Source organism: Pelophylax lessonae, assembly GCF_965119305.1.
Source record: "Pelophylax lessonae genome assembly, chromosome: 6".
In the NCBI taxonomy this organism is placed as follows: Eukaryota; Metazoa; Chordata; class Amphibia; order Anura; family Ranidae; genus Pelophylax; species Pelophylax lessonae.
Window position 1 is genome coordinate 180,295,049 of NC_138773.1, and position 12,284 is coordinate 180,307,332.

Consider the following 12,284-nt stretch of genomic DNA (forward strand, 5'->3'; position numbering starts at 1 on the left):
CTATAAGTGCCAATTGTGAAACAAGGCCACAATGGAAAGCTTGCATAGTTGGGTGGTTGGATGGTCACCCTCGGAACCCTTGTTTGACAATTGGCACTTATAGCTGGCACCCTTGGTTGTTTTCATTTTATTTTAGCAACTTGTGCTCCTGGTCTCAGTGCCCCCCCCCCCCCTGTGTCCTCTGCATCACTTTGGTGGTTCCTGTTCTGGTGATACTGGAAGACCTTGTTGGTGACTATTTATCAAGTCTCCTGAAGAAGCCCTAAGTGGTGAAACATGTCAGGATAAGCACCACTTCATTACAGATTTTTGCAAAATTACCCTCTGGGGATGAACTAAAAGACATGTTGCCTATTTTAAATTCCTCTTCTTTTCTTTGTCTATAGACATTTTTTTAATGATGTATTAATAAATTGTGTCTTTTTATTTACCTCCTGGCTTTACTGTATTTATGGCACCGCTAAAATCCCATAAAAAATCTTACTGTATATACTTACAATCTAATAGTTTATAGCACTTTTCCTTCTTACAGCATTCAATTATAATTATCAATCCACAATTTTTGTGCATTATTTATTGATCGAAAGAAACATTGCCTATACACCATGCTTTTCACACACCTTATATTTGCTTTGCATTTTCCATTCTGCACCAACCTACCTCATTAGTGGATGTGCCATCATTAATTACTCTTACACAAGGGTAATTCTCTGCCCACTCCTTGAATTTACTGTAGTACAATTCATTAGTCTGGAAAAGAAATAAATATTGCATATACATGTTTAAAATACATAACAAGGGAGTGATAGGCTTAAGTAGATTTGGAATGGCAAGTAGTGTGCAGAGGTTAGGAACAGTGGAACCCTGCCATATTCCATGACAAAAGCTAACATTATCCTGCTACTAAAACCTGGTAAGGACCCTACTGATCCAGGCTCCTATAGGCCGATCTCGCTACTTCAAAGTGGTATTAAAATTCTAGCCAAGGTACTTGCCCTTCACCTTGATAAGGTCATCTCTTTGATAATTCGCCCGGATCAATCCGGTTTTATGCCTCAGAAATCCACGGCTGTAAACTTAAGAAGGTTGTTTCTTAACATTCAAGGACTTTGGTCTTTGATAGTGTGGAATGGACTTTCTTTGGGCTGTCCTTGAGAAATTTGGCTTTGGCGCCCTGTTTTCTCATCATGGGTTCAATTGTTATACAGTCACCCACTGGCAGCAATAAGGGAAGCAGGACGGATTTCAGATCCATTTTCCCTGGGTAGAGGTAGTCGTCAGGGATGCCCCCTATCCCGATTACTGTTCGCATTAGTGATGGAACCTTTGGCTGCCTCCAATGGACAAAACCCTAACATAGTGGCATTTCAATTCAGGGGAACTGCAGGAGAAGGTCATGATTTACGCTGATGACACTATGCTGTTACTTGGAGAAACCCTAAATTCCCTTGAGGCGGTGATGCATACCATTACAGGCGGTCCCGAGTTACAAACATCCGACTTTTTAAACGACTCCTACTTACAAACTGAGAGAGACAACAGGAAGTGAGGAGAAATCTCCCCCTAGGAAGGGAAATTTACTCCTGTAAGAGTTCTCATGGGAAAAAGGTGTCTCCACTGAAGGTTTATCACTAATCGTTGTTTCCACAACAACCCAAAATTTTCAAAATCCAATTGTCACAGGGACAGAAAGTGAGGTGAAATCTTCTGAACAGGGGTAGAGACAGCAAAACAAATGGTACAGGGGTGTTAACCCTTCCCTATGCTCTCCAAAAAACGTAAAAATAATTATTTTGGGCTGGAGCTAAACTTAAAAAATGGTACCTGTTCCGACTTACAAACAAATTTGACTTAAGAACAAACGTACAGTCCCTATCTTGTTTGTAACACAGGGACTGCCTGTACTAGGTTTGGGGAGTTTTTAGGTCTTATTAATTGGGACTAATCGGCATTTATGTTGCTAGATAATGCTCCCTCAAAAATCATTGCACCATCATGCCCAGTTCCCATTGCACCCTCATGCAAATATTTGGGAATCCAGATCACTTCGCATCTGGTGGACTCTCGTCGCCTGAATATTACCCCAGTTCTTAGCTGCTTCCGAGACAAAATAAAAATTTGGAACAGGCTCTGGCTGTCCCTGGCATGTAGAGTGAATTTGATAAAAATGATCTTCATGCCTCAGCTGCTGTACGTTCTGCATATTACCCCTGTAGTTATACGCTGTGTGTCTTTCAGGAGGTCAACTCTATCTTTAGGCAATTAATATAGCATAATACTAGAGTAAAAAAGTAGTGTGCAGAGCCAGGTGTATATACTATATACTTTTAGACTACAGCAAGATGAGCATCATATTACCGATCAACTAGGGGATTAGGCAGGCTTTTTATTGACAGACGCAGAGTGTTGTCAGCATATAATGTACAAGGAAGTGAGTTGCATGTTACCAATGCAGTCTGAGAGTAGGCAGGATATACCAGAAAGTTGCCAGTTTTCATATACATTTACAGATTAGATGCTTTACTGCTTATCAGGGATAGACAGATATGTTTTTTTCAGGGCTTATACCGATATTTTGGTCACAACGTATCGGTATCGGCCAATATAGGCCGATATTTTGTACATTTAGCCCCCGTTCACATAGGGGCGATCCGACTTCGACTGGCGACCTCCGAGGTCGCGGTGCGAGCAGCGCGCCGCGACCTCGGAGCGGCCGCCACAGACTTCATAACATTGAAGTCTATGGCAGGCGCCTCCTGGTCGCCCCAAAGAAGCTCCGGACCCTTTTTCTAAGTTGGAGCGACTTGTGTCGCTCCTATTAGAACGGGTCCGCAGCTTCCCTATGGAAGGCGACCTGCGGCGACCTGTGAGGCGACCAGGTCGCCACACAGGTCGCCTCTATGTGAACGGGGGCTTAAAGTTTGGAAAAATAATGAAAATTTTTGACACAAATCTGGTACTGAACATGTTAATTTTTGTTTAATGCTTAATGGCTGGCTTGCTACCACCCTGTGGTGGGTGGCTGGCTGGCACCCTGTGGTGGGTGGGTGGCTGGCTGGCACCCTGTGGTCAATGGCTGGCTGTCTGGCACATTGTGGTGGGTGGCTGGCTGGCACCCTGTGGTAGGTGGCTGGCTGGCACAGGGGCTGTGGGTGGCTGGCTGGTACAGGGCCTGTGGGTGGCTGGCTGGTACAGTACCTGTGGCTGGCTGGTACAGGGCCTGTGGGTGGCTGGCTGTCTGGCACCCTGTGGCGGGTGGCTAGCTGTCTGGCACCCTGTGGTGGGTGGCTGACTGGCTAGCACCCTGTTGTGGGTGGCTGGCTGGCACAGGGGCTGTGGGTGGCTGGCTGGTACAGTGCCTGTGGCTGGCTGGTACAGGGCCTGTGGGTGGCTGGCTGTCTGGCACCCTGTGGCGGGTGGCTGGCTGTCTGGCACCCTGTGGTGGGTGGCTGGCTGGCTGGCACCCTGTTATGGGTGGCTGGCTGGCACAGGGGCTGTGGGTGGCTGGCTGGTACAGGGCCTGTGGGTGGCTGGCTGGTACATTGTCTGTGGCTGGCTGGCACAGGGCCTGTGGGTGGCTGGCTGATACAGAGCCTGTGGGTGGCTGGCTGGCTCGCTGGTACAGTACCTGTGGCTGGCTGGCTGGTACAGGGCCTGTGGATATGGGTGGCTGGCTGGCACCGGGCTGCTGTGGGTGGGTGTATGGCTGTGATACACTCCAGCGAGACTAGTCCCGACTCCAGATGAGGCTGTCCAAGGCGAGGGAGGTGGCCTAAGAAGGCAGAATGACGTCACAAAAATATCTGCAATATCAGCCAGTTCCAGGGCCGATACTGATATATCGGGGAAAGTGCCTTGCCGATAATCAGTCTATCATTATTTACTAATAAAGGAAATGAAATACTCTTATCCAGGGAAGAGTAGGAATGAACACCTTATTAACCAAGCCTGTGAGAAAGAACAATAATGCTATGGCACCCCGGACAAGCACTCGACATGAGAAGTAGACAACTTATACCCAAAGGAGCCAGAAAGCCGGCAATACATAAAAATGTCCAGTCTTTGGCTTCATAGTCATATCTTACAAGTGGTAGTAAACTCTCTTTTACCAGTTATACCTACAGGTAAGTCTACAATAAATACTGTGAATATCTCCTAAACTTGCATTGTTTAGGAGATATCCAGAGTGCATGCAGCCAGTGACGTCACCGGTTGGGCATACCGTTCTGGACCTTCAGAGCCTGTGCCATAAATGCCTTCAGAGAGCCCATAATATCATTGCGCCCCCGGCCACTTACCCGTAAGGAAGACCGGAAAGCACCGCTGGAGGGCTTCTTTTTAAGGTAAATCTCTCATAATGTGTTAACATGCAATGCATACTAGCACATTATGACATTGCCCTGCAGGGGAGTTTTTTTTTTCCTTTAACTGCAGTTTACAACCGCATTAAGGTAGCCATATATGGCTTGATTTTCTCTTGTTCATTTAAATAGAATCGCTCATCACTTCCTCCATCCATGCTAACATTGTAGTCAAGCAGCCTCAGCCAAGCAAGCACTACTAAAAATATTCTTTAGAGATGTTGTAAGATTTTGCATACAAACCATAAACCTGTCATGAGGCAAAATCAACGACCTAATAGATAGATAATGTAGAGTTTACACATAATAATATATAGTAATAATATGTTAAGATCACAATATAAAAAGCTAAATTACCACTACAAAAATATTTTCTGTGTCCTCTCTTGCTTTCAAGGCCTCCACCCAATAAGAAATGAGAGGAACCTTTCCAATTGGGAGCAATGGTTTGGGTACACCTGCGAGCTTCGCATATTGCTCTTCTTTTGCTTCCTGTAAATCTTTAAGAAGTCTTGTGCCGTAACCAGCAGCCAGGATCACTACTTTCATTTTAACCCTAAAAAAAAAAAAAAATTTTGACAGGTAAGAATTTTTTTTAGATGATTTTCAAAAGCATCAGTGTTACTAAATGCAATTCAACTCCCTTTGCAAAAAAATGTTCCCTGAAATTTCACATTGAAAAGATTACCCAATCATGTGCAAGGAAAATTCCAAAAACAGTATTTTTGCTTGCACATTATTGGAAGATGAAACTCAGCCAAGCATCACCACATTCATTACAATGATTAAAAAAGGAAAAAATGTTATTTAAAAAACAAAACAAACATATTATACTTACCTGCTCTGTGTAGTGGTTTTGCACAGAGCAGCCCTGATCCTCCTCTTCTCGGGTCCCCCGCTGGCGCACTGGGCCCCTCCCCCTTGCTGAGTGCCTCCATAGCAAGCCACCTGCTGTGGGAGCACCTGTACATGCTTGCTTCTGAGCTGGCTCTGTGTGTCTATAAGACACAAAAAAAAATCCTATGGACATATGTATTCACAAACTTGGCCATGACACTCAAAACTGAGCTCAGGTGCATCCTATTTCCATTGATCAGCCTTGAGATGTTTCTACAACTTGAATGGAGTCCACCTGTGGTAAGGTCAGTTGATTGGACATGATTTGGAAAGGTACACACCTTTCTATACAAGGTCCCACAGTTAACAGTGCATGTCAGAGCACAAACCAAGCCATGAAGTCCAAGGAATTGTCTGTAGACCTCTGAGACATGATTGTATCGAGGCACAGATTTGGGGAAGGGTACAGAAACATTTCTGCAGCATTAAAGGTCCCAATGAGCACAGTGAACCCCCATCATACGTAAATGGAAGAAGTTTGGAACCACCAGGACTCTTTCTAGAGCAGGCAAACTGAGCACTAGGGGAAGAAGGGCCTTAGTCAGGGAGGTGACCAAAAACTTGATGAGCACTCTGACAGAGCTTGAGCGTTTCTCTGGGAAGAGAGGAGAACCTTCCAGAGGAACAACCATCTCTGCAGCACTCCACCAATCAGGCCAGTATGGTAGAGTGGCCAGACGGAAGCCACTCCTCAGTAAAAGGCACATGACAGTCTGGAGTTTGCCAAAAGGCACCTGAAGGACTCTCAGGTCATGAGAAACAAAATTCTCTGGTCTGATTGACCTCTTTGGCCTAAATGGCAAGTGTCATATCTGGAGGAAACCAAGCACTGCTCATCACCTGGCCAATACCATCCTTACAGTGAAGCATGGTGGTGGCAGCATCATGCTGTGGGGATGTTTTTCAGCAGCAGGTACTGGAAGACTAGTCAGGATTGAGGGAAAGATGAATGTAGCAATGTACAGAGACATCCTTGATGAAAACCTGCTCCAGAGCGCTCTGGACCTCAGACTGGGGAGAAGGTTCATCTTCAAACAGGACAATGACCCTAAGCACACAGCCAAGATAACAAAGGAGTGGCTATGGGACAACTCTGTGAATGTCCTTGAGTGGCCCAGCCAGAGCCCAGATTTGAACCTGATTAAACATCTCTGGAGAGATCTGAAAATGGCTGTGCACTGACGCTCCTCATCCAACCTGATGGAGCTTAAGAGGTCCTGCAAAGAAGAATGGGAGAAACCGCCCAAAAATAGGTGTGCCATCATACTCAAAAAGACTTGAGGCTGTAATTGGTGCCAAAGGTGCTTCACCAAAGTATTGAGCAAAGGCTGTGAATACTTCTGTACATCCGATTTGTTTCATTTTTTTATTTTTAATACATTTGCAAAGATTTCAATCAAACTTCTTTCACGTTGTCATCATGGAGTATTGTTTGTAAAATTTTGAGGAAAATAATGAAGTTAATCCATTTTGGAATAAGGCTGTAACATAATAAAATGTGGAAAAACTAAAGCGCTGTGAATACTTTCCGGATGCACTGTCTTGGGGGGCTGAGGGGGGAGCCGCACTCTGAAGGTTTTTTTTTTTTTTTTTTTACCTTCATGCATAGAATGCTTCTTTGGCCTTTACAATCGCTTTAAGCTAAGGAAAATTGCAGAGTAAACAACCTATTTACCTTTAGTAAAACAACCCTTGTATCTCCAGTGATATAGAATGCTCATTCTTTTCATAGCATTTCTACATGTTGTATCCCCCTAAAAATGTACTAAACCAGTTCTATGCAGTTACAGCAACTGTTTTTTTTTCTCCTTTTGATATAAACATTTTACATAAATAAATAAAAGATGATTATTGTAAGCACCCCTGTCAGTAGTAAATGGTTTGTCTTAACCCTCTAACTGCTATATCTGAAGGACAGCTTATAAATAACAGACTTAGTGCCGGTTCACACTAGGGCGACCTGTGAGGCGACCTGGTCGCCTCACAGGTCGCCGCAGGTCGCCTCCCATAGGGAAGCTGCGGACCCGTTCTAATAGGAGCGACACAAGTCGCTCCGACCTAGAAAAAGGGTCCGGAGCTTCTTTGGGGCGACCCGGAGGCGACCGCCATAGACTTCAATGTTATGAAGTCCGTGGCGGCCGCTCCGAGGTCGCGGTGCGAGCAGCGTCGCTGCAATGTGAACCGGCGCTTACTGGCTGAACCAGCAGATGAAAATAAAGAAAAAAGCCTGAAAAATAAATAAAACTAATGTACCCACTACATCTAAAAACTGATAAACTGCAACATAAAAAAATGTGGATTTTGTGTTTAATTCAGCCTTAAGATATACTTTAATTCTTTCCTTGTTGACTGAAATACCTCCAACCTCCCTTTATTTTTGAGATACCCTATATTGTCAAAAGTATTGGGATGCCTGCCTTTTCAGGCTCATGAACTTTATTGGCATCCCAGTCTAAAGGGCCATACACACTATACAATTTTCTTTGGATTTTGTCCTTCAGACTTACCAAAACCATATAATATGAGGTCAAACCTAAACACTTTCAATTTGTATGCAATCTGGCAGGCCCTTGCACTACATAGAAAAGGTAAATCTGAAGGAAATCTAACCACAAATGTTGGATAGTGTGTATCCAGCTTTAGTCAGTAGGGTTTAGTATTAAGTTGGCCCACCCTTTGCAGCTATAACATCTTCAACTCTTCTGGGAAGGCTGTCCACAAGGTTTAGGAGTGTGTCTATGGGAATGTTTTGTGGAAAGGGATAACACCGCTCAGGCCAGTCAATATCCACCATCCAAAGTGGGTGCTGAACCTCGGCTCGCCACCGGAAGAAGCATATATGAAGAAAATGGTCATTTTCTTCATATATGGGAATGTTTGACCATTCCAGAAGCGCATTTGTGAGGTCAGGCACTGATGTGGACAAGAAGGTCTGGCTCGCAGTCTCCGCTCTAATTAATCCCAAAGGTGTTCTGTTAAGTTGAGGTCAGGACTTTGTGCCTAATGGGAGTGGTTTCATAATTATCAATCAGCTGTGGCACCTGCAGAGCACTAATGAGGAAATCTGCTGGGCCTGCATCCCTTTAGACGTGTTCCTATTGGGAGTATCTCACCAAAAAATGACATTTTTTTTGCAGGGGATGACAGAAATCTGACTTGTATCTTAGGCAGACTTCTGGAAAAATTGGTGAGCCAATCACACAAGCAGGAAATTATGTATCTGGGGGGCGTTCTTTACACATTCTGTGTACAGAAAAGAGATGGGCTCAGGCGTGTTTGAGTTGCTACGTGCCCGATCCCACCAGGAAGTCAACACTGCACTCCACCAATCACAGGCAGTGAGACATTTCCCAATCTGTGCCGCTGCGGATGGGAAATGTCTCACTGCCTGTGATTAGCAGTGTCAGCTTCCTAGCAGGATCGGGCACGTACGAACTCGAACGCGCCCGAGCTCATCCCTGGTACAGGACAAGTCCAGGAAGCCATATTGCATTTCATTTTCAGAAAATTACAGCGGCTGCAGATTGAAAAGGAAAGTTAATTTTTAATAGCATTCAATTACAATATGACTTGTGTCTATATTGTTTTTTCTTTATTTGCTATTTTTTTTTCCCAACAAAAGTGGAGTTTCAGCTTTAGTAAATGTAGAGTGCTAGTTCTTCAGTGCAGTAACCCATCGCAACCAATCAGAATTGACTTAGGCTCTGTTCAAATATTGGTGTCTCGGATCATGGGCAGAATTGCTGCTATTCTGTCCGCGATCCCGAATCATTGCAAATTGCAGGACGCCCATGCAATTCCCATGACTTGCAATGGCACCCCAAACGCGGCGGGATTTTGCCACGATTGTCGCCCGTCGAATCGCAGTAAAATTGCGCAATCTGAATCGCGGGACGCCTGTCACACAAAATAAGTTCTTGTATTTCATTTTTGGGCTACAAGCGTCCCCGCGATTCTGTTTGCGTGATTTTAATTGTACATGTACCTGATTTTATCGGTACCTTGTAACTGTACGTCGTTTTGCAGGACAGCTAGTGGGGGCACGCGCTGATTGGCTACAGGGGGAGCTAATCAGTGGGATCGGTGGCCACAATGTCTGCTGGGCACCCGTGATCGCTCCCAGTGGGGACAGAACGGCAGTCTGCTGTTGTAAACATAGCAGACCGCTGTTCTGTTAGTAATGAACACAGGGATCCTCTTATTTAGGAACACAGGTCTCTGTGTTCATTCAGCAAGCCCATCCCCCACACAACCCCTAGGCTCACATTTAACCCTTTGATCGCCCCTGGGTTAGCCTCTTCCCTGCCAGTGTCATAAGTACAGTAACAGTGCATATTGTTAGTACTGATTACTGTAGTAATGTCACTGGTCCCTCCAAAAGTGTCAAAAATATCAGTTAGGGATCCGATCTGTCCACCGCAATGTCGCAGTCCTGCTATAAATCGCTGATCGCCGCCATTACTAGTAAAAAAAAAGAAACTAATCAAAATGACATAAATCTTTCCCCTAGTTTGTAGATGCGATTTTTTTTTTACCAAAAAATATGTAGCAGAATACATATTAGCCTAAAAAGATGGAACATTTTGATTTTTAATTTTTTTTTATTGGGAATGTTTTATAGCAGAAAGTAATACGTTTTTCAGAATTGTTGCTCTTTTTTTGATTGTAGCGCAAAAAAAATAAAAATCGCAGAGGTGATCAAATACCACTTAAAGAAAGCTCTATTTGTCAGAAATGAAGGACATCAATTGTATTTGGGTACAGCAGTGCGCAATTGTCGGTTATATTGACGCAGTGCCGTATCGCAAAAAAATGGTCTAATCATGAAGGGGGTAAAACCTTCTGGTCCAGAAGAATATGTCCCTTCCTCCAGATCTGCTGAATAATGTAAAATGTCACTGTGTCATCTGCAAAGACAACTCTTGTGATTGATATGGCTTAAAGAGGAAGTAAACCCTCCTCTGACACTTTTACCTATAGGTAAGCCTATGATAAGGCTTACCTATAGGTACTGTAAATATCTCCTAAACATGTACCGTTTAGGAGATATTTACCTTACATGCAGCCAGTGACGTCACTGGTGCATGCGCTCTGAAGGAACGGCCGCTGGTGCCGTTCCTTCAGAGCCCAGTGCCGTGACCGTCGGCTCCCGCGCGTGTGCGTGGGAGTGACGTCACCGCGGCTCCGGCCAATCAGATGGCCGGATGCCGCGATCCTGGAAGACGGGCGACTGGACATGTCGCCCGTCATAGAGGTAAGCGGGCGGCACGGCGGGGGCTCGTTCTAAGGTAAGTATTTCATAATGAGCTAGTATGCGATGCATACTAGCTCATTATGGGTTTCTCTTTCAGCTTGTAAAAAAAAAAAAATGTAGCTGAGTTTACAACCTCTTTAAATAACATTCTGTGCTGTTTATAATGCTGGAGTCTGGAGATCAAATGCAAACGTTAGGTAAATAATCTACTACTGTGCTGCCCCATGGCAATATGCACTGGGATTACCTCTGTGTATAGACATCAGTTCATCACACTGTTATAAAACTAAAGAAGTACCTACATTTTCTTTCTGAAAGCACCAGAAGCACCAGTGTCCGGATCCCACAACCACGTCTTCTTTCAGCTACATACAACATGGCATAGGAACTGTCCGCACTACAGGAGCCATCTTTGTGAAGACCAGGAAGTGACCTACAGCCCTGCTCTCTCGGGTTACTTAGCAACAGAGTAACAAGCAGGGCTGAGCATATGACTGAGGAGAATCCGCACAATTCCTGAAGACTGGAAGTGGCGGGTTTTGGTGTCTTTGGCGGGGGCTGAAGGAAGATGTTAGTCTAGGTAATGTTTGAATGTGCAGTTACTGTATTTACTGACAGGACATTACAGTCCATTAATCCAAATATCAAGTAAATCCAGTACATAGGTGTGGGGGGCTCTGTAGCTGTTACTTTATTGTACAGATTTGGAGCATACATGTTCATTGATTTATTTAACCACTTCTTGACCGGAAGGTTTTACCCCCTTAATGACCAGGCCATTTTTTGCGGTTCAGCACTGCATTACTTTAACTGACAATTGCACGAGCGTGCGATGCTCTACCCAAATAAATTGAAGTCATTTTTTCCCCCACAAATAGAGCTTTATTTTTTGTGGTATTTGATCACCTGCGCAAATTTTATTTTTTGCGCTATAAACAAAAAAAGAGCGACAATTCTTGACAGATCGGACACCTAACTGACATTTTTTACACTTTTGGGGGGACCAGTGACATTACTACAGTAATCAGTGCTAAAAATATGCACTGTTACTGTAATAATGACACTGGCAGGGATGAGGTTAACACCAGGGGCGATCAAAGGGTTAAATGTGTCCCTAGGGGGTGCTTTCTAACTGTGGGGGGGGTGGACTTATGGAATGAACACAGAGACCTGTGTTCCTAAATAGGAGTAACACAGGAGTACTGTGTTCATTGCTGAAAGAACAGTGTTGACCGCTGTCTCCACGGGGAGAGATTGTGGTTGTCCGGTGGCAACCCGCAGATCAGCTTCCCCTGCGACGAATAGGTGCGTGTGCGCCTTTGGCGTGGTGTGCACATGCCCTCACTCGCAGTCCTGCAGGGTGACGTACAGTTACATCGTTTCGCGGGACAGAGCCAACTTGCCACAGTATATGTACTGCTGGCAGTCGAAAAGTGGTTAACCTTTTGTATACCGGTGGTTTACTAATAGTATCTGCAGCTGAACATATGCGTTGTATTGTAGGAGCGCTTCATTCCAATTCCAACACTGCATAGAAACGCACACATGGGAAATTCACGATGTGCATAAATCGTTAGCATAACATTAAGGCTAAGTTCACATGTAGGCGTTTTGGGGCGTTTTTCTGCTCTAGGATCAGCTCAAAAAATGCCCAACAAGACAAATCCTATTCATTTCAATGGCCCCTGTTCACATCTGAGTGTTTTGACGTTTTAAGCAAAACGTCCAACGCTCAAAAAAAAGTACAAACATGTGCAACCTGGACTGAGTGT

General features: G+C 44.5%; 1 protein-coding gene across 4 annotated transcripts in view; it reads right to left on the bottom strand.

Annotated features, from left to right (window-relative positions):
- LOC309557361 overlaps positions 1 to 10,886 on the bottom strand; it is a 30,547-nt gene extending 19,661 nt beyond the window's left edge. For 2 of the 4 annotated variants that reach the window (XM_082260047.1, XM_082260045.1), the window contains exons 1-3: positions 10,815 to 10,886; positions 4,719 to 4,917; positions 661 to 750 (exon numbers count right to left, since the gene is read on the bottom strand). In XM_082260047.1, coding sequence (XP_082116173.1) covers positions 661 to 750; positions 4,719 to 4,917; positions 10,815 to 10,816 — 291 coding nt within the window. In that variant the 5' untranslated portion in view covers positions 10,817 to 10,886. Of the gene's footprint in view, positions 1 to 660; positions 751 to 4,718; positions 4,918 to 10,810 lie in introns of all 4 variants that reach the window. The other 2 variants (XM_082260046.1, XM_082260048.1) reach the window with 2 other exon arrangements.
- Positions 10,887 to 12,284: the final 1,398 nt, after the last annotated feature.